Genomic DNA, 27,719 nt, shown 5'->3' on the forward strand with positions numbered 1-27,719 from the left:
CCATTCACCTCCTCTTTTCACAAAAGGGATGACTATATATCTTCTAATTGGTCTAGGAAAGAGACCAGTACACTGCTTCTTTCCATATCCAGAGGGACAGCTGATACATCTATTAAAGGAAGAATAACAAATACAAGATGTTCATATTCATACTTTAATATGTATATAACCTTTTGTTCCTCATAGACATGTAGTTTAGGGATTTAAGTTTCTCAACCACAACACTGTTGGGATTTGGTTTATTGCTTGTATTATGTTCACTGGTTCCCAAAATTGCACAGAAACTTGCACATCAGCATGTAGGACACCGAGGGTCCCCAGTTGGCTTTGATTAGTAAATAAAGTTTCCTGTGACCAATGGCTGGGCAGGGAGAAGGGGACAGGACTTTAGGATTACCAGGACGCACCCCCCCCCCAACACACACACACGAGGAGAAAAAAGGACTTTAGGATTACCAGGAACACACACACACACACACACACACACACACACACACACGAGGAGAAAAATGGGCCATGCTAGGGAAGGAGAAGGTCCAGGTGTGAGAAGGGTAGGACAGAGGGACAGACAGACTGCCAACATCTAAGAGTTAGGACCCCAGGAGGGCTGCGGGCCTGTGTCCAGAGCAGCAAAGATGGAATATGGATTTTAGTAAGTAATAACTCAAGAGTATTGAATGTGAGGTGTTAGCAATATAGAAGTTTGGGAGTAGCCCAACCATTGAGCTGTTTAAGGGAATATTAAAATAAAAGACTGCATGTATGTGTCTTTCTTCAAGATTCCAGACCATTGGGCAGATAGCAAGGAATGCACACACCACTACTAGGGAGACTAGAACAGATTAATCAACTAATGCTACAAAATACCGTCTTGACTCTCACAAACTGCCTGCCTATCTCATTACACTATAATACAGCAATATAAGTATATGAGGAATATTAGCTTCACTATGGGCAATTTGCTTATAGCAAGTATTTGACATATGTAGAAATAATGTTTCCATACACTGTGTTAAATTTACCCTTGTATTATTCAAATGCTGATTTCTCCACCCTCAGATCTTGTTTCAATCTGGGCAATCCAGACACAGCACTATACTGCTTATACCAAGAACCTCCTGTCTCGAGTTTGTGTAAAGAGTTCTTAGCATTTATTCTCTGCCTTGTCAATAAATGCTGATCACCCAGTGGCTGGGCAGAATAGAGAATAGGGCAGCACATCCATCAACCAGAAGAAGGAGAAAGGCAGAGAGGGAGATTTAGATCATGGAGAAAGAAGGAATATTTGGAACCTTGAAGAAGGAGTCCAAAGAGCAAAATAATATACAAGTATCATGGAATAGGTCTGGGATGTAGCTAGATTAGCACAGAAAGTAAAAGTAGACCATAAATAGTCAGCTATTGATGTGCATTTTTAAATACTGGTTTATCTGTTGATTACAGGGAACTAACAAAAGTGAAAAAATATAGTGCTCAGAAGTGTGGACAATCCTGAGAGCTCAGGGGAGACCACCAATTCTGCTCACATTCCTGGCCCAAGAGGAACCTGCCAAGAGCCTTCTGGACACAGGAACCAAGAAGAAGTCTGGGGGTTGGGGATTTAGCTCAGTGGTAGAGCTTGCCTAGGAAGCGCAAGGCCCTGGGTTAGGTCCCCAGCTCGAAAAAAAAAGAACCAAAAAAAAAAAAAAAAAAAAAAAAAGAAGAAGACAGAATATGTCTGGATTCTGTCTGCGCCCAGAGCTGACTTTGTGACATACCTCTCAGTACCTAGATCCCGCTGGGAGAAAGTCAGTCTGCAGGAGTACTGATACACAGGCTTACAGGAGCCTGTTAGAGCCAGCAAGACCAGCTAACACCAGAGACAACCAAAATGGCAAGAGGCAAGCAAGTACAGGAGCCTAAACAACAGAAACCAAGACACGTGACATCACCAGAGCCCAGTTCTGCCACCACAGCAAACACTGGATATCCAAACACACTGGAAAAGCAAGATTTAGATTTAAAATCACATCTCATGATAATGATAAAGGACTTTAAGAAGGACATGAATAACTCCCTTAAAGAAATACAGGACAACAAAGGTAAACAAGTAGAAGCCCTTAAAAAGGAAACACAAAAATCCCTTAAAGAATTATAGGAAAACACAATCAAACAGGTGAAGGAGTTAAACAAAACCATCCAAGACCTAAAAGTGGAAATAGAAGCGATAAAGAAATCACAAAGGGAGACAACCTTGGAGATAGAAAACCTAGGAAAGAGATCAGAAGTCAGAGATGCAAACATCACCAACAGGATACAAGAGATTGAAGAGAGCATCTAATGTGCAGAAGATAGCATACACTTGATCTTTGACAAAGGAGTGGAAAAAAGAAAACACATTCAAAAAATAGTGCCAGTTCAACTGGAGGTCAGCATGCAGAAGAATGCAAATCAATCCATTCTTATCTCCCTATACAAAGCTCAAGTCCAAGTGGATCAAGGATCTCCACATCAAACCAGATACACTGAAACTAACAGAAGAAAAAGTGGGGAAGAGCTCTGAACACATGGCACTGGGGATAATTTCATGAACAGAAGACCAACAGCTCATGCTCTAAGATCAAGAATCGACAAATGGAACCTCATAAAATTGAAAAGCTTCTGTAAGGCAAAGGACACTGTCATTAGGACAAAATGGCAACCAACAGATTGGGAAAGATCTTTACCAACCCTAATCTGATAGAGAGCTATTATCCAATATATACAAAGAATATATCCAGAGAATCAAATAATCCTATTAAAAATGGGGTACAGAGCTAAACAAAGAATTCTCAGCTGAGGAATAGCGAATGGCTGAGAAGTACCTAAAGAAATGTTCAACATCTTTAGTCATAAGGGAAATGCAAATCAAAACAGCCCTGAGATTCCACCTCACACCAGTCAGAATGGCTAAGATCCAAACCTCAGATGACAACAGATGCTGGCGAGGATGGACATTCCTCCATTGTTGGTGGGATTGCAAACTGGTACAACCACTCTGGAAATCAGTCTGGAGGTTCCTCAGAAAATTGGACAATGAACTACCTGAGGACCGAGCTATACCTCTCTTGGGCATATACCCAAAAGATGCCCCAACCTATAACAAAGACACATGCTCCACTATGTTCATAGCAGTGCTATTTATAATAGCCAGAAGCTGGAAAGAACCCAGATGCCCTTCAACAGAGGAATGGGATACATTAAATAGTATATACCTACACAATGGAGTACTACTGAGCTATTAAAAACAATTACTCTATGAAATTCATAGGCAAATGGATGGAACTAGAAAATATCATCCTGAGTAAGGTAACCCAATCGCAGAAAAACACACTTGGTATGCACTCATTGATAAGTGAATATTAGCCCAAAAGCTCGAATTACCCAAGACAAAATCCACAGACCACATGAAGCTCAAGAAGGGCAACCAAAGTGCGGATGCTCTGTCCTTCTTCAAAGCAGGAACAAAAATATTCATAGGAGGGGATATGCAGACAAAGTTTGGAGCAGAGACTGAAGGAATGGCCATTCAAAGCCTGCCCCACCTGGGGATCCAGCCCATATATATACAGCCAGCAAACCTAGACAATATTGCTGATGCCAAGAAGTGCATGCTGACAGGAGCCTGATATAGCTGTCTCCTGAGAGGTTCTGCCAGAGCATGACAAATACAGAGGTGGATGCTTGCAGCAAACCACTGAACTGAGAACGGGATCCCCATTGAAGGAGTTAGAGAAAGGACTGAAGGAGCTGAAGGGGCTTGCAAACCCTTAAGAACAACAATACCAACCAACCAGAGCTCCCAAGGACTAAACCACCATCCAAAGACTACACATGGACAGACCCATGGCTCCAGCTGTATATGTATCTGAGGATGGCCTTGTTGGGCACCAATGGAAGGAGAAGCCCGCCCTTGGTCCTGCCAAGACTGGACTCCCCAGTGTAGGAGAATATCAGGGTGGGGAGGCAGGAAGGACTGGGTGGTTGGGTGGGGGAACACCCTCACAGAAGAAGGGGGAGGGGGTACTGGATAGGAAGGTTAATGGACTGGAAACAGGGAAAGGAGCTAACATTTAAAATGTAAATTTAAGGAGAGCTCGTAGGCAGCACCCCACGAGCAAACTTGAGCCTTGGGACCACAGGTAAGACAAACCTTCCTGCTCCAAGCGACCTGCCTGGTGAACTCAGGACACACAGAGGCACAATTCCTCTAGGACCGGACACTTCCGTTTTTTGGGGGATCCCCAAACCCGCGGATCCCTGCCCGCAGCAGCTCGCTGCTCCCAAACCCCGTGGGAGAGAGACCTCACCGCAAGGACAGGTGGGCACTCCTGAGACTTCAGAGCGGAAGAGACCACCAACACTGCCCACCCCTGCTCACATCCCTGGCCCAAGAGGAAACTGTATACGGCCTCTGGGTTCCCTTGGATAAGGGCACAGCAGCAGCAGGTCCCCTGCATCTGAGACACCGCCGGAACCTGAAGGGACCAACCAGATAAACAGTTCTCTGCACCCAAATCCTGTGGGAGGGAGAGCTAAACCTTCAGAGAGGCAGACACGCCTGGGAAACCAGAAGAGACTACACTCTGCCCACATTACTGATTCCAGAGGAAAACACCAAACGCCATCTGGAACCCTGGTGCACGGAAGCTCCCGGAAAGGGTGGCGCAGATCTTCCTGGTTGCTGCCCCCATGGAGAGCTCATAAGCAACACCCCGCGAGCGAACTTGAGCCTCGGGACCACAGGTAAGACAAACCTTCCTACTCCAAGCGACCTGCCTGGTGAACTCAGGGCACAGGCCCACAGGAACAGCTGAAGACCTGTAGATAGGAAAAACTACACGCCTGAAAGCAGAACACTCTGTTCCCATAACTGGCTGAACAGGAAAACAGGTCTACAGCACCCCTGACACACAGGCTTAGGACAGTCTAGCCACTGTCAGAAATAGAAGAACAAAGTAACACTAGAGATAATCTGATGGCGAGAGGCAAACACAGGAATCCAAGCAACAGAAACCAAGACTACATGGCATCATCGGAGCCCAATTCTCCCACCAAAGCAAACATGGAATATCCAAACACACCAGAAAAGCAAGATCTAGTTTCAAAATCATATTTGATCATGATGCTGGAGGACTTCAAGAAAGATGTGAAGAACTCCCTTAGAGAAACACAGGAAAACATAAATAAACAAGTAGAAGCCTACAGAGAGGAATCACAAAAATCCCTGAAAGAATTCCAGGAAAACACAATCAAACAGTTGAAGGAATTAAAAATGGAAATAGAAGCAATCAAGAAAAAACACATGGAAACAACCCTGGATATAGAAAACCAAAAGAAGAGACAAGGAGTCGTAGATACAAGCTTCACCAACAGAATACAAGAGATAGAAGAGAGAATCTCAGGAGTAGAAGATTCCATAGAAATCATCGACTCAACTGTCAAAGATAATGTAAAGCGGAAAAAGCTACTGGTCCAAAACATACAGGAAATCCAGGACTCAATGAGAAAATCAAACCTAAGGATAATAGGTATAGAAGAGAGTGAAGACTCCCAGCTCAAAGGACCAGTAAATATCTTCAACAAAATCATAGAAGAAAACTTCCCTAACCTAAAAAAAGAGATACCCATAAGCATACAAGAAGCCTACAGAACTCCAAATAGATTGGACCAGAAAAGAAATTCCTCCCATCACATAATAGCCAAAACACCAAATGCACAAAATAAAGAAAGAATATTAAAAGCAGTAAGGGAAAAAGGTCAAGTAACATATAAAGGCAGACCTATCAGAATCACACCAGACTTTTTGCCAGAGACTATGAAAGCCAGAAGATCCTGGACAGATGTCATACAGACACTAAGAGAACACAAATACCAGCCCAGGTTACTGTATCCTGCAAAACTCTCAATTAACATAGATGGAGAAACCAAGATATTCCATGACAAAACCAAATTTACACAATATCTTTCTACAAATCCAGCACTACAGAGGATAATAAATGGTAAAGCCCAACATAAGGAGGCAAGCTATACCCTAGAAGAAGGAAGAAACTAATCGTCTTGGCAACAAAACAAAGAGAAGAAAAGCACACAAACATAACCTCATATCCAAATATGAATAGAACAGGAAGCAATAACCACAATTCCTTAATATCTCTCAACATCAATGGCCTCAACTCCCCAATAAAAAGACATAGATTAATGAACTGGATACGCAACGAGGACTCTGCATTCTGCTGCCTACAGGAAACACACCTCAGAGACAAAGACAGACACTACCTCAGAGTGAAAGGCTGGAAAACAACTTTCCAAGCAAATGGTCGGAAGAAGCAAGCTGGAGTAGCCATTCTAATATCAAATAAAATCAATTTGCAACTAAAAGTCATCAAAAAAAGATAAGGAAGGACACTTCATATTCATCAAAGGAAAAATCCACCAAGATGAACTCTCAATCCTAAATATCTATGCCCCAAATACAAGGGAACCTAAAAGCTCAAAACACACATTGCACCTCACACAATAATAGTAGGAGATTTCAACACCCCACTCTCATCAATGGACAGATCATGGAAACAGAAATTAAACAGAGACATAGACAGACTAAGAGAAGTCATGAACCAAATGGACTTAACAGATATTTATAGAACATTCTATCCTAAAGCAAAAGGATATACCTTCTTCTCAGCTCCTCATGGTACTTTCTCCAAAATTGCCCATATAATTGGTCAAAAAATGGGCCTCAACAGGTACAGAAAGATAGAAATAATCCCATGCGTGATATCAGACCACCACGGCCTAAAGCTGGTCTTCAATAACAATAAGGGAAGAACGCCCACATATACATGGAAGTTGAACAATGCTCTACTCAATGATAACCTGGTCAAGGAGGAAATAAAGAAAGAAATCAAAGACTTCTTAGAATTTAATGAAAATGAAGGTACAACATACCCAAACTTATGGGACACAATGAAAGCTGTGCTAAGAGGAAAACTCATAGCTCTGAGTGCCTGCAGAAAGAAACAGGAAAGAGCATATGTCACCAGCTTGACAGCACACCTAAAAGCTCTAGAACAAAAAGAAGCAAATACACCCAGGAGGAGTAGAAGGCAGGAAATAATCAAACTCAGAGCTCAAATCAACCAAGTAGAAACAAAAGGGACCATAGAAAGAATCAACAGAACCAAAAGTTGGTTCTTTGAGAAAATCAACAAGATAGATAAACCCTTAGCCAGACTAACGAGAGGACACAGACAGTGTGTCCAAATTAACAAAATCAGAAATGAAAAGGGAGACATAACTACAGATTCAGAGGAAATTCAAAAAATCATCAGATCTTACTATAAAAGCCTATATTCAACAAAACTTGAAAATCTGCAGGACATGGACAATTTCCTAGACAGATACCAGGTACTGAAGTTAAATCAGGAACAGATAAACCAATTAAACAACCCCATAACTCCTAAGGAAATAGAAGCAGTCATTAAAGGTCTCTCAACCAAAAAGAGCCCAGGTCCAGACGGGTTTAGTGCAGAATTCTATCAGACCTTCATAGAAGACCTCATACCAATACTATCCAACCTATTCCACAAAATTGAAACAGATGGAGCACTACCGAATTCCTTCTATGAAGCCACAGTTACTCTTATACCTAAACCACACAAAGACCCAACAAAGAAAGAGAACTTCAGACCAATTTCCCTTATGAATATCGACGCAAAAATACTCAACAAAATTCTGGCAAACCGAATCCAAGAGCACATCAAAACAATCATCCACCATGATCAAGTAGGCTTCATCCCTGGCATGCAGGGATGGTTTAATATACGGAAAACCATCAACGGATCCATTATATAAACAAACTGAAAGAACAAAACCACATGATCATTTCATTAGATGCTGAGAAAGCATTTGACAAAATTCAACACCCTTCATGATAAAAAGTCCTGGAAAGAATAGGAATTCAAGGCCCATACCTAAACATAGTAAAAGCCATATACAGCAAACCAGTTGCTAACATTAAACTAAATGGAGAGAAACTTGAAGCAATCCCACTAAAATCAGGGACTAGACAAGGCTGCCCGCTCTCTCCCTACTTATTCAATATAGTTCTTGAAGTTCTAGCCAGAGCAATCAGTCAACAAAAGGAGGTCAAGGGGATACAGATCGGAAAAGAAGAAGTCAAAATATCACTATTTGCAGATGATATGATAGTATATTTAAGTGATCCCAAAAGTTTCACCAGAGAACTACTAAAAGCTGATAAACAACTTCAGCAAAGTGGCTGGGTATAAAATTAACTCAAATAAATCAGTAGCCTTCCTCTACAAAAAGAGAAACAAGCCGAAAAGAAATTAGGAAACGACACCCTTCATAATAGACCCAAATAATATAAAAAGTACCTCGTGTGACTTTAACCAAGCAAGTAAAAAAGATCTGTACAATAAGAACTTCAAGACTCTGAAGAAAGAAATTGAAGAAGACCTCAGAAGATGGAAAGATCTCCCATGCTCATGGATTGGCAGGATTAATATAGTAAAATGGCCATTTTACCAAAAAAAGCGATCTACAGATTCAATGCAATCCCCATCAAAATACCAATCCATTTCTTCAAAGAGTTAGACAGAACAATTTGCAAATTCATCTGGAATAACAAAAAACCCAGGATAGCTAAAACTATCCTCAACAATAAAAGGACTTCAGGGGGAATCACTATCCCTGAACTCAAGCAGTATTACAGAGCAATAGTGATAAAAACTGCATGGTATTGGTACAGAGACAGACAGATAGACCAATGGAACAGAATTGAAGACCCAGAAATGAACCCACACACCTATGGGCACCTGATTTTTGACAAAGGAGCCAAAACCATCCAATGGAAAAAAGATAGCATTTTCAGCAAATCGTGCTGGTTCAACTGGAGGTCAACATGTAGAAGAATGCAGATCAATCCATGCTTATCAACCTGTACAAAGCTTAAGTCCAAGTGGATCAAGGACCTCCACATTAAACCAGATACACTCAAACTAATAGAAGAAAAACTAGGGCAGCATCTCGAACACATGGGCACTGGAAAAAATTTCCTGAACAAAACACCAATGGCTTCTGCTCTAAGATCAAGAATCGACAAATGGGATCTCATAAAACTGCAAAGCTTCTGTAAGGCAAAGGACACTGTGGTTAGGACAAAACGGCAACCAACAGATTGGGAAAAGATCTTTACCAATCCTACAACAGATAGAGGTCTTATATTCAAAAATATACAAAGAACTCAAGAAGTTAGACCGCAGGGAGACAAATAACCCTATTAAAAAAATGGGGTTCAAAGCTAAACAAAGAATTCTCAGCCGAGGAATGCCGAATGGCTGAGAAACACCTAAAGAAATGTTCAACATCTTTAGTCATAAGGGAAATGCAAATCAAAACAACCCTGAGATTTCACCTCACACCAGTGAGAATGGCTAAAATCAAAAACTCAGCTGACAGCAGATGATGGCAAGGATGCAGAGAAAGAGGAACACTCCTCCATTGTTGGTGGGATTGCAGACTGGTACAACCATTCTGGAAATCAGTCTGGAGGTTCCTCAGAAAATTGGACATTGAACTGCCTGAGGATCCAGCTATATCTCTCTTGGGCATATACCCAAAAGATGCCCCAACATATAAAAAAGACACGTGCTCCACTATGTTCATAGCAGCCTTATTTATAATAGCCAGAAGCTGGAAAGAACCCAGATACCCTTCAACAGAGGAATGGATACAGAAAATGTGGTACATCTACACAATGGAATATTACTCAGCTATCAAAAACAATGACTTGGGGGTTGGGGATTTAGCTCAGTGGTAGAGCACTTGCCTAGCAAGCGCAAGGCCCTGGGTTCGGTCCCCAGCTCCGAAAAAAAAAAAAATGACTTTATGAAATTCGTAGGCAAATGGTTGGAACTGGAAAATATCATCCTGAGTGAGGTAACCCAATCACAGAAAAACACACATGGTATGCACTCATTGATAAGTGGATATTAGCCCAAATGCTTGAATTACCCTAGATGCCTAAAACACATGAAACTCAAGACAGATGATCAAAATGTGAATACTTCACTCCTTCTTTAAAAGGGGAACAAGAATACCCTTTTGGCAGGGAATAGAGAGGGCAAAGATTAAAACAGAGACAGAAGGAACACCCATTCAGAGCCTGCACCACATGTGGCCCATATATATATACAGCCACCCAATTAGACAAGATGGATGAAGCAAAGAAGTGCAGGCAGACAGGAGCCAGATGTAGATCTCTCCTGAGAGACACAGCCAGAATACAGCAAATACAGAGGCGAATGCCAGCAGCAAACCACTGAACTGAGAACAGGACCCCCATTGAAGGAATCAGAGAAAGAACTGGAAAGCTTGAAGGGCCTGAGACCCCATATGTGCAACAATGCCAAGCAACCAGAGCTTCCAGGGACTAAGCCACTACCAAAGACTATACATGGACTGACCCTGGACTCTGACCTCATAGGTAAATGAATATCCTAGTAAGATCACCAGTGGAAGGAAGCCTGGTCCTGCTAAGACTGAACCCCAGTGAACTAGACTGTTGGGGGAGGGGGCAATGGGGGAGGATGGGAGGAATACCCATAAGAAAGGGAGGGGGAGGGGTTAGGGAGATGTTGGCCTGGAAACCGGGAAAGGGAATAACACTCGAAATGTAAATAAGAAATACTCAAGTTAATAAAAAAAAAAGAAAGAAAGAAAGAAAAGAAAAAAAACTGTATATTTAAAAAAATCCGATAAAAAAAATCTAGCTGCCAGATTATTCATTGCTAAAATTTATATTAGGAATAACTTGGGGGCTGGAGAGATGGCTCAGTGGTTAAGAGCACTGACTGCTCTTCCAAAGGTCCTGAGTTCAAATCCCAGCAACCACATGGTGGCTCATGAACATCTGTAATAGATCTGATGCCCTCTTCTGGTGTGTCTGAACAGCTATAGTGTACTTATATATAATAAATAAATCTTTGAAAAAAATTTCTTAAAAAAAAAAAGGAATAATTTGGAAACACCCAACATGACAGGTGAGACCACCAATACTGCTCCAATAGCTGTCCCAAGAGGAACTCCCACAGGGCATAGGAACTGAAGACAGCGAGGGACAAGAGACTTCAGGTTTCCATCTGCACCCTGGAGATAAGCCTGTACCACAGCTCTCCATACCCAAATCCCGCCTGGGGAGAGTGGTTCTCCCAAGAGTGCTGACAGTCCAAAGATCACTGGCTAACAGGCTCACAGGAGGGACAAGCTCCACTCGGAGACAACAAGACTAGCTAGCACCAGAAATAACCAGATGGCAAGAGGCAAGCACAAGAATATAAGTGACAGAAACTAAGGCTACTTGGCATCATCAGAACCTGGGTCTCCCACCACAGCAAGTTCAAGATACCCCAACACACACCGAAAAAGCAAGATTTGGATTTAAATTCATATCTCATGATGATGATACAGGACTTTAGGAAGGATTTAAATAACTCACTTAAAGAAATGCAGACCCCCCCTGGCACTGGGCAAGCACCTGGTTTGTGGTGTTCCTATATCAGTCAGGGGCAGAGCAGATGGCAGTTCTTTGTTCATCCTAGTTTGATGCCTGGCTTGGTGGCCAAAGCTGTTTCATGCCTAGGACACATGAAAAAAAAAAAAAAAAGAAAAGAAAAAGAAATATAGGAAAACATGGAAAAACAGACAGAAGCCTTCAAAGAGGAAACACATAAATCCCTTAAAGAAATACAGGAAAATACAATCAAACAGGTGAAAGAATTGAACAAAACCATCTAGGATCTAAAAATGGAAATAGAAACAATAAAGAAATCACAAAGGGAAACAACCCTAGAGATAGAAAACCTAGGGAAGAGATCAGAAGTCAGAGATGCGAGCATCACCAACAGGATACAAGAGATAGAAGAGAGAATCTCAGGGACAGAAGATACCATAGAAAACATTGACACAACAATCAAAGAAAATATAAAACGCAAAAAGCTCCTAACCCAAAACATCCAGAAAATCCAGGACACAATGAAAAGACCAAACCTAAGGATAATATGTATAGAAAAATGAAGATTCAAAAGATGCCCATAAACATGCAAGAAGCCTACAGAACTCCAAATAGATTGGACCAGAAAAGAAATTCTTCTCGTCACATAATAAGCAAAACACCAAATGCACAAAACAAAGAAAAAATACTGAAAGCAGTAAGGGGAAAAGGTCAAGTAACATATAAAGGCAGACCTATCAGAATTACAACAAACTTCTCAACAAATATTTTAAAAACTAGAAGATCCTGTGATGTCATACAGACACTAAGAGAACACAAATCCCAGCCCAGATTACTACACCCAGCAAAACTTGAAATTGCCATAGATAGAGAAACCAAGATATTCCATGACAAAACTAAACTTACACAATATCTTTCCAAAAATCTGGCCCTACAAAGGATAATAAATGGAAAACTCCAAGACAAGGAGGAAAACTACACCCTAGAAAAAGAAAGAAAGTAATCATTTTGCAAAAAAAAACATAAAAGAAGAAAGCCACACAAACATAATTCCACCTCTAACAACAAAAATAACAGAAAGAAACAATCACTATTCCTTAATATCTCTTAACATCAATGATCTCAATTTCCCAATAAAAAGAATAGTCTAACAGACAGAATACGTAAAGAGGACTCAGTATTTTGGGGTATACAGGAAAAACACCTCAGTAACAAAAACAGACACTACCTCAAAGTAAAAGTCTGGAAAACAATTTTCCAAGCTAATGATCCCAAGAAACAAGCTGGAGTAGCCATTCTAATATCAAATAAAATCAACTTTCAACCAAAAGTTATCAAAAAATACTCATCCAAGGGAAAAAAATCTACCAAGATGAACTCTCAATCCTGAACATCTATGCTCCAAATGCACTTCATAAAAGAAACTTAACTAAAGCTTAAAGCACACATTGCACCACACACAATAATAATGGGAGACTTCAATACCCAACTCTCATCAATTGACAGATCATGGACACAAAAACTAAACAGAGTCACAATGAAACTAACGGAAGTTAGGAACCAAATGGATTTAACAGACATCTATAGAACATTTCATCCTAAAACAAAAGAACATGCCTTCTTCTCAGCAGCTCAAGGTACCTTCTCCGAAAATGAGCATGTAATCGGTCACAAAACAGGCCTCAACAGGTACAAGAAGATCGAAATAACCCCATGCATCCTATCAGATCACCACAGACTAAGGCTGGTCTTCAATAACAACAAAAATAAGAGAAAGCCCAAATACACATGGAAACTAAATAACTCTCTACTCAATGATAACTTGGTCAGAGAAAAATAAAGAAATTAAGGACTTTTTAGAATTTAATGAAAATGAAGGCACAACATAACTAACATATGGGACACAATGAAAACAATACTAAGAGAAAAACTCATAGTCCTGAGTGCCTCCAAAAAGAAACTGGAGAGAGCACACACTAACAGCAAAACAGTATACCTGAAACCTCTAGAACAAAAAGAAGCAAATATACCCAAGAGGAGTAGACGGCAGGAAATAATCAAACTCAGAGCTGAAATCAACCAAGTAAAAACAAAAAGAACTATACCAAGAATCAACAAAACCAAGAGCTGGTTCTTTGAGAAAATCAACATAATAGATAAACCCAGACTAAACAGAGAGCACAGAGAAAGTATCTAGAACAACAGAAACATGAAATTCAAAAAATCATCGGATCCTACTACAAAAAGCCTATATTCAACAAAACTGGAAAATATAGATGAAATGGACAATTTTCTTGGCAGATACAAGGTACCAAAGTTAAATCAGGATGAGATAAATGATCTAGACAGTCCCATAACCCCTAAAGAAATAGAAGTGGTCATTAAAAGTCTCCCAACCAGGGGTTGGGGGATTTAGCTCAGTGGTAGAGCGCTTGCCTAGGAAGCGCAAGGCCCTGGGTTCGGTCCCCAGCTCCGAAAAAAAGAACAAAAAAAAAAAAAAAAAAAAAAAAGTCTCCCAACCAAAATAAGCCCAGGGTTTAGTGCAGAATTCTGTGAGACCTTCAAAGAAGACCTAATACCAATACCCTTCAAACTATTTCACAAAATAGAAACAGAAGAAACACTGCCTAATTCATTCTATGAAGCGACAATTACTATACCCAAAAGATGCTCCAACATATAACAAAGACACGTGCTCCACTATGTACATAGCAGCCTTATTTATAATAGCCAGAAGCTGGAAAGAACCCAGATGCCCTTCAACAGAGGAATTCATACAGAAAATGTGGTACATCTACACAACGGAGTACTTCAGCCATTAAAAACAATGACATCATGAAATTCGCAGGCAAATATTGGAACTAGAAAATATCATCCTGAGTGAAGTAACCCAGTCACAACAGAACACACAAGGTATATACTCACTGATAAGTGGATATTAAGCAAAAAAGCTTAAAACACCCATGATATAACTCAGAGACTATATGAAGCTCAAAAAGAAGGAAGACCAAAGTGTGGATGCTTCAGTCCTTCTGACAAAGGAGAAGAAAATACTCATGGGAGGTAGAGAATGGGAGGGACTTGGGAGAAAGAGAAGAGAAGGAAGGGGGAAAGAGGGGAAGGATCAGGTATGGGAGGAGACAGGGATGATGTACAGAGGGTCAGGAAATTGAACAGAGGTGTGTAGCAATGGGAATGGGGAACAGGTGGTAGTAACTAGAAAGTCCCAGATACCAGGAAAGCAAGAGGTTCCCAGGACCCAATGGGGATGACAATAGCTGAAATGCCCAACAAAGGTGAGGGAGAACCTTGTAGAGACTATATCCAGAGGTTAGACAAGTTCCCCAGTTGAGGGATGGGGCCATCCACTCATCTCCAGATTCTTAACCCAGAATTGCTCAGTCTAAAGGAAATACAGGGACAAAGAGTGGAACAGAGACTGAAGGAAAGAAAGGCCATCCAGAGACTGCCCCACCGGGGGTCCATCCCATATACAGACACCAAACCCAGACACTATTGATGATGCCAAGAAGTGCTTGCTCACAGGAGCCTGATATGGATGTCTCCTGAGAGGCTCTGCCAGAGCATGACAAATTCAGAGGTGGATGCTCACAGGCAACCATTGGACTAAGCACAGGGACTCCAATGGAGCAATTATGGAAAGGACTGAAGGAGCTGAAGTGTTTGCAACCCCACAGGAAGAATAACAATACCAACCAACCAGACCCCGCCCCCAGAGCTCCCAGGGACTAAACCACCAACCAGTGAGCACACATGGAGGCTCCAGCTATAGCAAAGGATGGCCTTATCTGGCATCAGTGGGAGGAGAAGCCCTAGGTCCTGTGAAGGCTTAAGGCTACCAGTGTAGGAGAATGCCAGGGCAGTGAAGTGAGAGTGGGTGGGTGGGTAGGGGAACCCCCTCATAGAAGCAGGGGGAGGGGGCAATGGGATAAGGAGCTTGCTGAGGGGAAACCAGAAAAGGGGATAACATTTAAAATATAAATAAATGAAATATCTAATTTAAAAACAAAATAATTCATTTACAGACAGACAGACATTAATCCTGAATGAATCTGTATGCTTTTTCTGTGGATACTTCAATAACATGGTTCTCACATGGCTATCATTAAATTTGTGACATCTACTAAAGCCTTGTTTTCTTGTTTCTTTTTTTTTTTTTTTTTTTTTTTTTTTCGAGCTGGGGACCAAACAGGGCCTCATGCTTCCTAGATCAAGCTCTACCACTGAGCTAAATCTCAACCCTGTTTTTTGTTTCTTAAAGGAATACCACCATTAACTACCTGACACTGACTTATTGCAATGATGGAAGAATTTGACACTCCTTAGAAAGTCATGCTTGTTTACAATTTTTTTGATTAAAACTTCAGGGTACATTAAAATTTCTTCAGAAGCACATATGTATCAGCATGCACATGAAAATTACCTTCCATGTCCTCTAGAACTTTGACAATATTCTTCAATATTGTGGTCTTCCCATTTGTAGCCTAAAATATAGTACCAAAAAAATATATAATATATCACTGGAAATTATGTAAAATTTAAATCACTATATTCAGCAAGCCTTAGAACAGTGCCTGATTTATATACATTTTACCTCTTTCACAATTAAAATCACAGAGAAGCACCTATCTCTAAGAAAGTCTCCTCTTAAGTTAAAAAGTAAAGGAAAATGCATATAATTACCTATAGCAGTGAGGTTCCAGTAGGTCTCGAGCATCACATCCTTGTAGAGACTCTTCTGAGAAGGATCCAGCAATGCCCACTCTTCTTGAGAGAAGTTCACATGCACATCCTCATAGGTCACTGCATCCTAAAGTATATCATGTATATGGATATATATACAGAGAGTACACACACACACACACACACACACATATATTAGAAATATTATATATATATATATTAGAAATTGTGATGCTGCTACATTTTAAATGTCATTTAAATATATACTTCATTGAATATATATTTACATAATTCTGTGTGCTTGACATATTAATTCCATGTCAGAGAATTTCGAATACAATCACCAACTCATTTTACAAGGAAACAATAAAGGAGACTCACAACTTCTGGCCTCCATCTGTACCCAGAGCTGAGGCTGTCCCACAGCCCTCAGAAACAAAACCTGGCCACAGAGAGCTGGTCTGCCAGGAGTGCTCTCCCTCCTAAGCCCACAGCCCACCATTGACTTTCTCACCATTGACTGTCCAAGGAAAGACCGGCCAGGAGTGCACTGGCCCAGAAGCCTCAGGGCAGCCTAAGGCAAGACCCTTCCAGTCTCCATCTACACCCAGAGCTAAGACTGTCCCACAGAGCTCCAGACCCAAAGACTGCCCTGAGAGAACTGGTCTGCCAGGAATGCTCTCACTCTTAAGATCACAGGCTCAGGGGTTGGGGTTTAGCTCCGTGGTAGAGCGCTTGCCTAGCAAGCGTAAGGCCCTGGGTTTGGTCCCCAGCTCCGAAAAAAAAAAAGATCACAGGCTCACAGGAACACAGGAGGGACAACCTCCAGTAGGAGACAGCAAGAACAACTAACATCAGAGATAACCAGATGGTGAGAGGCAAGCACAAAAACCTAAGCAACAGAAACCAAGACTCCTTGGCATCATCAGAACCCAGTTCTCCCACCACATCAAGTCCTGGATAACCCAACACAATGCAAGAGCAAGATTTAGATTTAAAATCACATCTCATGATGATGATAGAGGACTTTAAGAAGGACATAAATATCTCCGTTAAAGAAATACAAGAGAACACAGGTAAATAAGTGGAAGCCCTTAAAGAGAAAACACAAAAATCCCTTAAAGAATTACATTAAAACACAACCAAACAGGTGAAGGAATTGAATAAAGTCATCCAGGATTTAAAAATGGAAATACAAACAATAAAGAAATCACAAAGGTAGACAACCCTCAAGATAGAAAACCTAGGAAAGAGATCAGGAGTCATAGATGCAAGCATCATCAACAGGATACAAGAGATTGAAGAGAGAATCTCAAGAGCAGAAGATACCATAGAAAACATTAACACAATAGTCAAAGAAAATGCAAAAAGCAAAAAGCTCCTAACCCAAAACAACCAGGAAATCTAAGACACAATGAGAAGATCAAACCTATGGACAATAGGTAAAGAAGAGAGTAAAGATTCCCAACTTATATGGCCAGTAAATGTCTTTAACAAAATTATACAAGGAAACTTCCCTAACCTATAGAAAGACATGCCCATGAGCATACAAGAAGCCTACAGAACCCCCAACAGATTGGACCAGAAGAGACATTCCTCCCATCACATAATAGTCAAAACATCAAATACACAAAACAAAGAAAGAATATTAAAAGCAGTAAGGGGAAAAGATCAAGTAACATATAAAGGCAGACCTATCAGAAATACACCAGACATCTCAACAGACAATGAAAGGAAAATTATACAGATTTAAGGTTTAAAAATATAAAATTAAAAGAGTAAGTTTCAAAATCCACAGACTCGGGTTGGGGATTTAGCTCAGTGGTAGAGCGCTTGCCTAGGAAGCGCAAGGCCCTGGGTTCGGTCCCCAGCTCCGAAAAAAAGAACCAAAAAAAAAAAAAAAGAAGAGGATATATTCAAAATCCACAGACTCGGGGCTAAACTATAAGAAACAAGCCCAGACAAGTCCAGGCAGCCCTGCCGCTAAGACTAACAGACCATAAAGATAAAGAAAAGGAATGCAGGAACCAGCCCAAGCTATCAGGACTGACTCATAAACCATCTGGCAGAAGGGCATCTCCCCCAGCTTACTCAGAGTCACATCTTAACCAGATGTCCTTCAAACCCTGATAAGCCCCTAGCTTATAAAATCCTGAACGCCCCAGTCAGCAACTCTTCTGCTGTGTTGTCTATGTTTGAATGAGCCAATCACTTATAGCCGCGCCAAACCCCCTAGCTTTCCCTATATAAACCCCTGACTTTTGAGTTTCGGGGTCGACACCTCTGTCTCCTGCGCGGGATACGTGTCGGCCCGGAGATCTCCATAATAGATCTCCGTAATAAACCTCGCCTTTGCTTATTACATCCAAAATGGTCTCTCTGTGTCTGGGGTCTGCGATTTCCCGAGACTTGAGTAAGGGTCTCTCTTCGGGGATCTTTCAACACTATGAAAGCTAGAAGATCCTAGGCAGATGTCATACAGACCCTGAGAAAACACAAATGCCAGCCCAGACAAAACTCTCAATCACAAAAGATGGAGAAATGTTGTTGTAAAATATAAAAAAAAAAAAAAGTATAGGTGTTTTACCCCACTAGGTCCAAGACCTAGTGCCCCAAGATATCTACTAGATATCTTGGCGGAATCACATCCCAGTGGCCCATTGTCTCCTGCCACTGAACACTTTCCTACATTCAAACCATCACATAAAAGAACACACAACACAATAATCTTAGATCCAATTGATAAGATATAATTGCCCACTTAAACATACAAAGTCCGCACCATCCATCCCTTAGGAACATTAATAACAACCTGTAAATACACAGAATCTTAACATCACCTGCCATGGCTTCTCACCCTCTCCTCTGTCCTGTCTCTCCTTTCTGTTCTAGTCTCCTCCTCTTCCTTAAAACTTCTCTCCTGCCCATCCTTCCTTCTCCTCCAGTGACAGGCCTCCTTCTATCCTGTACGTGCCCCTCACCTGTACTTTACAAATTCAATGGGGAGGTTCTGGTGAAGTCACCTGATTCCTGAGAAGTGACTAGGCAGCTGTCCTTGGGGCAGTGGAATTAGCATCAAAATACAGATAACTTCAGGGCAAAACACAACAGAGAAACCAAGATATTCCATGACAAAACCAAACTTACACAATATCTTTCCACAAATCCGGCCCTACAAAGGATAATAGATGGAAAACTCCAACACAAGGAGGGAAACTACACCCTAGAAAAAGGAGGAAGTAACCCTTTAGCAATAAACACAAAAGAGAGCCACACAAACATAATTCCACCCCTAACAACAAGAATAACAGGAAACAATAATCACTATTCCTTAATATCTCTTAATATCAATGAATTCAATTCCCCAACAAAAAGACATAGATTAACACACTGGATACATAAACAGGATCCAGTATTTTGCTGCATTCAGGAAACATACCTCAGTGACAAAGACAGTCACTACCTAAGAGAAAAAGGCTGGGAAAATTTTTTACAAGTAAATGGTTCCAAGAAACAAGCTGGAGTAGCCATTCTAATATAGAATAAAATCAACTTTCAAACAAAAGTTTTCAAAAAAAAATAAGAAAAGACACTTCATACTCATTAATGGAAAAATCTACCAAGATAAACTCTCAATTCTGAACATCTATGCTCCAAATGCAAGGAAATCCACATTCATAAAAGAAACTTTACTGAAGCTCAAAACATACACTGCGCCACACACAATACTAGCAGGATACTTCAACACCAATGGACAGCAATGGACAGATCATGGAAACAGTAACTAAACAGAGACACAGTGAAACTAACAGAAGTTATGAACCACATGGATTTAACAGATATCTATAGAATATTTCATCCTAAAACAAAAGAATATACCTTCTTCTCAGCAGCTCATGAAACCTGCTGAAAAACTGACCATATAATTGGTCACAAAACAGGAATCAACAGACACAAGAAGGTTGAAATAATCCCATGCATCCTATCAGATCACCATGAACTAAGGTTGGTCTTCAATACACAACAAAAACAACAGAAAGCCCGCTTACAACAACGCTCTACTCAATGATAACTTGGTCAAGGAAGAAATAAAGAAAGAAATTAAAGACTTTTTTAGAATTTAATGAAAATGGAGGCACAACATAACTAACATGAAAGTTAGTCCCAGCACAATGAAAGCAGTGCTAAGAGGAAAACTCTGAGTGCCTCCAAAAAGAAATTGGGGAGAGCATACACTAATAGCTTGACAGCACACCTGAAAGCTCTACAACAGAAAGAAGCAAGTACACCCAAGAGCACTAGACAGCAGGAAATAAACTCAGAGCTGAAATCAACCAAATAGAAACAAACAAACAAACCAAAACAAAAAACTATACAAAGAATCAACAAAACCAGGAGCTGGTTCTTGGAGAAAATCAACAAGATAGATAAACCCTTAGCCAGACTAACCAGAGGGCACAGAGAGTGTATCCAAGTTAACAAAATCAGAAATGAAAAGGGAGATATCACAACAGAAACTGAGGAAATTCAAAAAATCATCAGACCCTACTACAAAAGACTATACTCAACAAAACTGGAAAATATGGATGAAATGGGCAATTTTCTAGACAGATACCAGGTGTCAAGTTAAATCAGGACCAGATAAACCATCTAAACATAATCCCTAAAGAAATAGAAGCAGTAATTAAAAGTCTTCCAACCAAAAAAAGCCTGGGACCAGATGGGTTTAGCGCAGAATTCTATCAGACATTCAAAGAAGACCTAATAGCAATGCTCTTCAAAGTAGTTCACAAAGTAGAAACAGAACAAGGAATATTACACAATTCCTTGTATGAAACCACAATTATGCTTATATCTAAACCACACAAAGACCCAACAAAGAAAGAAAACTTCAGACCAATTCCCCTTGTGAATGTCAATGCAAAATTGCTCAATAATATTCTCGCAAACTGAATCCAAGAACATATCAAAAATATCATTCACCATGATCAAGTAGGCTTCATCCCAGGGATGCAAGGATGGTTCAATATATGGAAATCCATCAACGTAATCCACTATATAAACAAACTAAAAGGGAAAAAATACATAATCATCTCATTATATGCTGAGAAAGCATTTGACAAAATTCAACACTGCTTCATGACAAAGGTCTTGGAAAGATCAGGAATTCAAAGCCCATACCTAAAATAGTAAAAGCAATATACAGCAAACCAGTAGCCAATATCAAACTAAATGGAGAGAAACTTGAAGCAATCCCACTAAAATCAGGGACTAGACAAGGCTGCTCACTGTCTCCCTACCTATTCAAGATAGCACCTGAAATCCTAGCCAGAGCAATTAGGCGGAAAAAAAGAGGTCAAAAGGATACAAATTGGAAAGGAAGAAGTCAAAATATCACTATTTGCAGATAATATGATAGTATACTTATGTAGGATGTCATACAGGTGAGGGCAGGTACAGGATAGAACCAGGCCTGTCATTGGATGAGAAGGAAGGATGGACGGGAGAGAAGTTTGAGTGAAGAGGAGGAGACGGGAACATAAAGGACAGGAGACTGGAGGAGACAGCAGGGTAGCTGTGGAGAGAACATGGAGGCTGTCGTTACGATTCCACTCTGTATTTACAGGTTGTTATGCATATTCTTTTTTTTTTTTTTTTTTTCTTTTTTTTTTTTTTTTTTTCGGTTCTGGGGACCGAACCCAGGGCCTTGGGCTTGCTAGGCAAGCGCTCTACCACTGAGCTAAATCCCCAACCCCTGTTATGCATATTCTTAAGGGATGGATCTGTACAGGGCTTTGTATGTTTAGGTGGGCAATTATATCTTATCAATTGGATCAGAGGTTATTCTGTTGTGTGCTCTTTCTCGTAGCAATTTAAATGTAAGAGAGTGTGCAGCGGCTAGAGACACTGGGCCACTGTGGAATTGGGATGTGTGCTTCTAGCAAGCTATCTACCAGATATCTTTGGGCACTGTGGTGCTGGACCTAGCAGGGTAAAAGACAGCATTTTATTAAATATAATTTTACAACAACATACTTAAGTGACCACAAAAGTTCCACCAGAGAATTCCTACACCTGATAAACAACTTCAGCAAAGTGGCTGGATATAAAATTAACTCAATTAAATCAGTAGCCTTCCGGGGTTGGGGATTTGGCTCAGTGGTAGAGCACTTGCCTAGGAAGCGCAAGGCCCTGGGTTCGATCCCCAGCCCCGGAAAAAAAAAAAAAAAAGGAAAAAAAATATCAGTAGCCTTCCTCTACTCAAAGAATAAACAGGCTGAGAAAGAAACTAGGGAAAGAACACCCTTCACGGTAGCCACAAATAATATAAAATACCTTGGTGTGACTCTAACCAAGCAAGTGAAAGATTTGTATGACAAGAATTTCAAGTCTCTGAAGAAAGAAATTGAAGAAGATCTCAGAAGATCGAAAGATCTCCCATGCTCATGGATTGGCAGGATTAATATTGTAAAAAATGGCCATCTTACTGAAAGCAATCTACAGATTCAATGCAGTCTCCATCAAAATTCCAACTCAATTCTCCATAGAGTTAGAAAGAGCAATTTGCAAATTCATTTGGAATGACAAAAAACACAGAATAGCAAAAACTATTCTCAAAAATAAAAGAACTTCCAGGGGAATCACCATCCCTGACCTCAAGCTGTATTACAGAGCAATAGTAATAAAAACTGTATGGTATTGGTACAGAGACAGGCAGGTAGATCAGTGGAACAGAATTGAAGACCCAGAAATGAACGCACACACCTATGGTCACTTGATCTTTGACAAAGAAGCTAAAACCACCCAATGGAAAAAAAAGAGAGCATTTTCAACAAATGGTGCTTGTTCAACTGGAGGTCAGCATGGAGAAGAATGCAAATTGATCTATTCTTATCACCTTATACAAAGCTCAAGTCCAAATGGATCAAGGACCTCCACATAAAACCAGATACACTGAAACTAATAGAAGAGAAAGTAGGAAAGAGCCTCGAACACATGGGCACTGGGAAAATTTCCCTGAACAGAACACCAATGGCTCATGCTCTAAGATCAAGAATCGACAAATGGGACCTCATAAAATTGAAAAGCTTCTGTAAGGCAAAGAACACTGTCAATAGGACAAAATGGCCACCAACAGATTGGGAAATCTTACATCTGATACAGAGCTAATATCTAATATATACAAAGAACTAATATATACAAAGTTAGACTTCAGAGAGTCAAATAACCCTATTAAAAAATGGGAGCTAAACAAAAAATTCTCAGCTGAGGAATAAATACTGAATGGCTGAGAAGCACCTAAAGAAATGTTCAACATTCTTAGTCATCAGGGAAATGCAAATCAAAACAACCCTAAGATTCCACCTCATACCAGTCAAAATGGCTAAAATAAAAAACTCAGGCGACAACAGATGTTGGCAAGGATGTGGAGAAAGAGGAGCACTCCTCCATTGTTGGTGGGATTGCAAGCTGGTACAACCACTCTGGAAATCAGTCTGGAATTCCCTCATAAAATTGGACATAGTACTACCTGAGTACCCAGCTATACTACTCCTGGGCATATACCCAAAAGATGCTCCAACATATAACAAAGACACACATTCCACTATGTTCATAGCAGCCTTATTTATAATAGCCAGAAGCTGGAAAGAACCCAGATGCAGATGTCCTTCAACAGAGGAATGGATACAAAAATTGTGGTACATCTACACAATGGAGTACTACTCAGCTATCAAAAACAATGACTTCATGAAATTTGCAAGCAAATGATTGGAACTAGAAAATATTATCCTGGGTGAGGTAACCCAGTCACAAAAGAGCACACATGGTTATGCACTTACTGATAAGTGGATATTAGTCCAAAAGCTTGTAATATCTAAGAAAAATTTAACAGATCATATGAAGGTCAAGAAGGAAGATCAAAATGTGAATGCTTCATTCCTTCTTAAAAGGGAGAACAAAATATTCACGGGAGGAAATACAAGGACAAAGAGTGGAACAGGGACTGAAGAAAACATCATCCAGAGACTGCCCACCCTGGGGATCCATCCCATATGCAGCCGCCAAATCCAGTCACTATTGCAGATGCCAATAAGTGCTTGCTGACAGGAGCAAGATATGGGTGTCCCCTGAGAGGCTCTGCCTGAGCCTACTGATACAGATGAGGATGCTTGCAGCTAACCATTGGACTGAACAAGGGGACTGAAGAGTTAGAGAAAAGACTGAAGAAGCTGAAGGGGTTTGCAACCCCATAGGAAGAACAACAATATCAACCAACCCAACCCCACCAGAGCTCCCAGGGACTAAACCACCAACCAACAAGTACGCATGGAGGGACCCATAACTCCAGTCACATATGTAGCAGGGGATGGCATTGTCCAGCATCAATAGGAGGAAAGGCCCTTGGTCCTGTGGAGACTTGTTTCCCCAATGCCAGGGTGTTGAGGGTGAAGTAGGTGGGTGGGAGTGGGAGCAACCTCACAGAAGCAGGGGAAGGTGGGAGGGGATATGGGAGAGGGGGGAAAAGGGATAACATTTGAAATGTAAATGCATAAAATATCCAAGAAAAATAAAATTTAAAAAAAAAAAGGAGAATCACACCTCTCATTTCTGTTCACACTGAATAAGAGACTGCATTGCTGGAAAAATGCCTACTATATATACAGAGATATAAACAGAGCAGCATAATTGATGATACAAATTATATTAAATTTATATTTATATTAAAATTATATTAAAATTACTAACTTTTAAAACAAGGAGAATCCATGGGCTGGTGTGGTGGCACTCACCTTTAATCCCAGCCTCAGGAGGCAGAGGCAGGTGAGTCTCTATGATTTCCAGGCCAACTCGGTCTACATAGTGATCTTCAGGACAGCAAAGGTATACAAAAGTTCTATGGCTGTGAAAATGCAATACAACCAAGACTTTGCAATACAACTCTTTAATGGAATACTTTGGGGATTGATTATAGTGACAGTCCATTGTCATCTTTAAAGGAAGCATCATGGTAGACAGGCATGGGGCTGAGTGTTATATCCTGATACACAGGCAGGCAAGCAGAAAGAAACACCTGCCTTGCTCTGGTCTCTTGAAACCTAAAGTCCACCTAAAGTGACACACCTGAATGAATGTGACAAACCTTCTCCCATAGGTCATACTGCTTAAGTTTACACAGTTCTACTAATTGAAGACCAAGCATCCAACAACAGGAGCATGGCACTGTTGAGCTAATGTAAACCATGACAGGAATGTAACCTAAACAGAAAACAGCTCTGAAGGAAAAGAGGGGGAAAAAGGAAAGACAAAGAAAATATTTCATCCAAATAGTGAGGAGCCAACTTCTCTCACTGGGTTATAGGCTTCCTTAATATAAACATCACTAGCCTCTCCAGGAAGAGATTAAACAACTGAAGGCCTCCAAACCCTTATCTGTTCTCTGAGTACATGGTACGTCCCTTGTTTGTCTCCTACATAGCTCCCTCATGGAACCTGGGAAACCTCCAATGAGGTCAGGTGGAAGCAGTGAAGGCACTCTCTTGCTATGCTGAAAGTGTGACTGTTGTAGATGATGCCATCTGGAAACTGTATTTCTAACTGTGTAGACATGCCACACAAGACTAAGGCTTTAAATTTGATTCAACTATTTAACTACTTGAAATCTGAAAGTCTTAAATTCCAGCCAACAAGGAGATCTGTCTGATCACAGCCCAGACCATACTCAATTGGGATAAAATGGGGCCAAGCAACATTTTGTGTCGGAGGACTGAGGAGAAGGTAAAACAGGTAGATGATAAACAAAGCTTGGCTTCCACAATACAATCTATGTGGTGAGACAAGGATGGACTCAACCATCTCTGCTGGAGGCCATGGCATCCTTCTTCTGTTCCACAGCCATGGGAGGTCTACCTGCCCAGACCATGCCATAGGTTTCATCTCCTCTTATGTTTATGCTAACCTCACAAAAGGGCATTTCTTTTTTTATTATTATTATTTATATAAGAACACTGTGGCTGTCTTCAGACACACAGAAGAGGGCATCTGATCCCATTACAGATGGCTGTGAGTCACCATGTGGTTGCTGGGATCTGAACTCAGGACCTCTGGGAGAGCAGTCAGTGCTCTAACCGCTGAGCCACCTCGCCAGCCCGGGGTGTTTCTAAAGAGGAGGCTGTAGCACTGTACATTTAACCTTGAGAAGAGCACATCCTTCTGGGACTTGTTCCTGATGAAGATGGCCTCACCTGAGCAGGAAGTGAGCTAACCTTGAGTAGAAAGCAACCTTATGGTATGCTGCCATCTTGGCTAGTGTTAACATTATATTATAATGCAGAATTTGAGTTACAAATTCAACAAATGCCCAATAAAAAGTGTCATATTTGATACCAAGGGAAACTGATAAAAATAAGTAACCATGAATGAAAAAATAATCAAGGCTCTATAAACACTAAACAGTGACAACCTCTGACTTCAAAACTTCAAAAACAGCTGCAATAAAGAGAGAAAATATAAAGAGCGAAAAAAATAGACAAAAGATAGAAAGTATTTCTTCCAAAAAAGGAAGAGACAACTCCTCTGGCTGGGATACAGGCTTCCTTAATATAACCTTCCCTACTTTATTGAAGAAGAGATTAAACAACTAGAGGCCTCCAAACTCAGGTTTTAAGTATGTATCTTTTCTCTGAATGTATGGTATTATCCCTTGTTTCCCTCCCCACCCAGTTCTATCAGGGAATCGGAAAAACTTGCCTGCCCAGTACCTTCTGGAAAGGGCAGAGATCAAAAGAACGGGAGAGCAAACTTAGAAAAAAATACACAATTAAAATGGAGTAAATGTCGATGAATGAAGCCAGGAAACCCAGTGAGTCTGGCCTTATTAACACACGTGACTGGACCGCCAAGGCATCTACATGCCAATGTGTTAATAACACAAACTTTGCGCCTGCAAAGGATTAACTGCAGACGGATCCTACACCAGAACGTCAAGTGCCGAGTGCAGAACTTCTAGAACACACTAGAGAAAGTAGAGTTCTGCGAGTCAGTACATCTGCCTTCCCTAGCGACACTCGCTACATGGTGACGTCAGCAACAAGGATATTTTTCACACAGGGGCCGTTCCCCATACTATGCGCAGGCGCAGCCAGGGGATCTAAGCCGTAGGACGCCCCGCTTCCGCTTGGGAGGTGCAGGGACCTCTGAGGAACAAACGGAATCACACCGGGCTTCGAGTCTGGCCCCGGTTCACGCACCCCGGGACGAACCCCACAGTCTTCCGCCGCTCCTCCCGGAATGGGGACGTCGGCCCTGCTCACCATGGCGTGGATCCCGAATCGCCCCGCTCTCCTCACAGCTCCCGAAAGTGGGTCACAGATCAGGACAAGGAACCACTAGAGCCTCTCTCAGACGCAAGCCCGAACATTTAGCATTAAGGAACGGAAATGCTCTCCCCGTTCTGACTGGC

The 27,719-nt window shown here is 41.0% G+C and overlaps 1 protein-coding gene and 1 pseudogene across 2 annotated transcripts; one reads left to right on the forward strand and one right to left on the reverse strand.

The window, feature by feature from the left end:
* Positions 1 to 27,667, reverse strand: LOC116899157 (zinc finger protein 431-like). 2 transcript variants are annotated; one of them, XM_032900715.1, is made up of 5 exons: positions 27,571 to 27,667; positions 16,259 to 16,385; positions 15,999 to 16,059; positions 11,579 to 11,679; positions 1 to 109 (listed from the first exon to the last, which is right to left on the reverse strand). In XM_032900715.1, the coding sequence occupies exons 1-4, from the start codon at positions 27,571 to 27,573 to the stop codon at positions 11,634 to 11,636; spliced, it is 237 nt and encodes a 78-aa protein (XP_032756606.1). In that variant the 5' UTR covers positions 27,574 to 27,667; the 3' UTR covers positions 1 to 109; positions 11,579 to 11,633. The 2 variants fall into 2 exon arrangements, with proteins under 2 accessions (XP_032756606.1, XP_032756607.1); XM_032900716.1 differs by lacking the exons at positions 1 to 109; positions 11,579 to 11,679 and having other exon boundaries at positions 15,995 to 16,059.
* Positions 11,556 to 11,692, forward strand: LOC116899833 (annotated as a pseudogene).
* Positions 27,668 to 27,719: the final 52 nt, after the last annotated feature.

Source organism: Rattus rattus, chromosome 4, assembly GCF_011064425.1.
Source record: "Rattus rattus isolate New Zealand chromosome 4, Rrattus_CSIRO_v1, whole genome shotgun sequence".
NCBI lineage: Eukaryota > Metazoa > Chordata > Mammalia > Rodentia > Muridae > Rattus > Rattus rattus.

Bases quoted from the DNA above. Each gene is read 5' to 3' on its own strand.
- LOC116899157 (XM_032900715.1), bottom strand. The intron at 16,060-16,258 runs GTAATTATATGC...ACTATATTTTAG, and splicing joins CTGGAACCTCACTGCTATAG to GCTACAAATGGGAAGACCAC. The intron at 11,680-15,998 runs GTAATTTTCATG...CATGTGTCCTAG, and splicing joins AGTTCTAGAGGACATGGAAG to GCATGAAACAGCTTTGGCCA.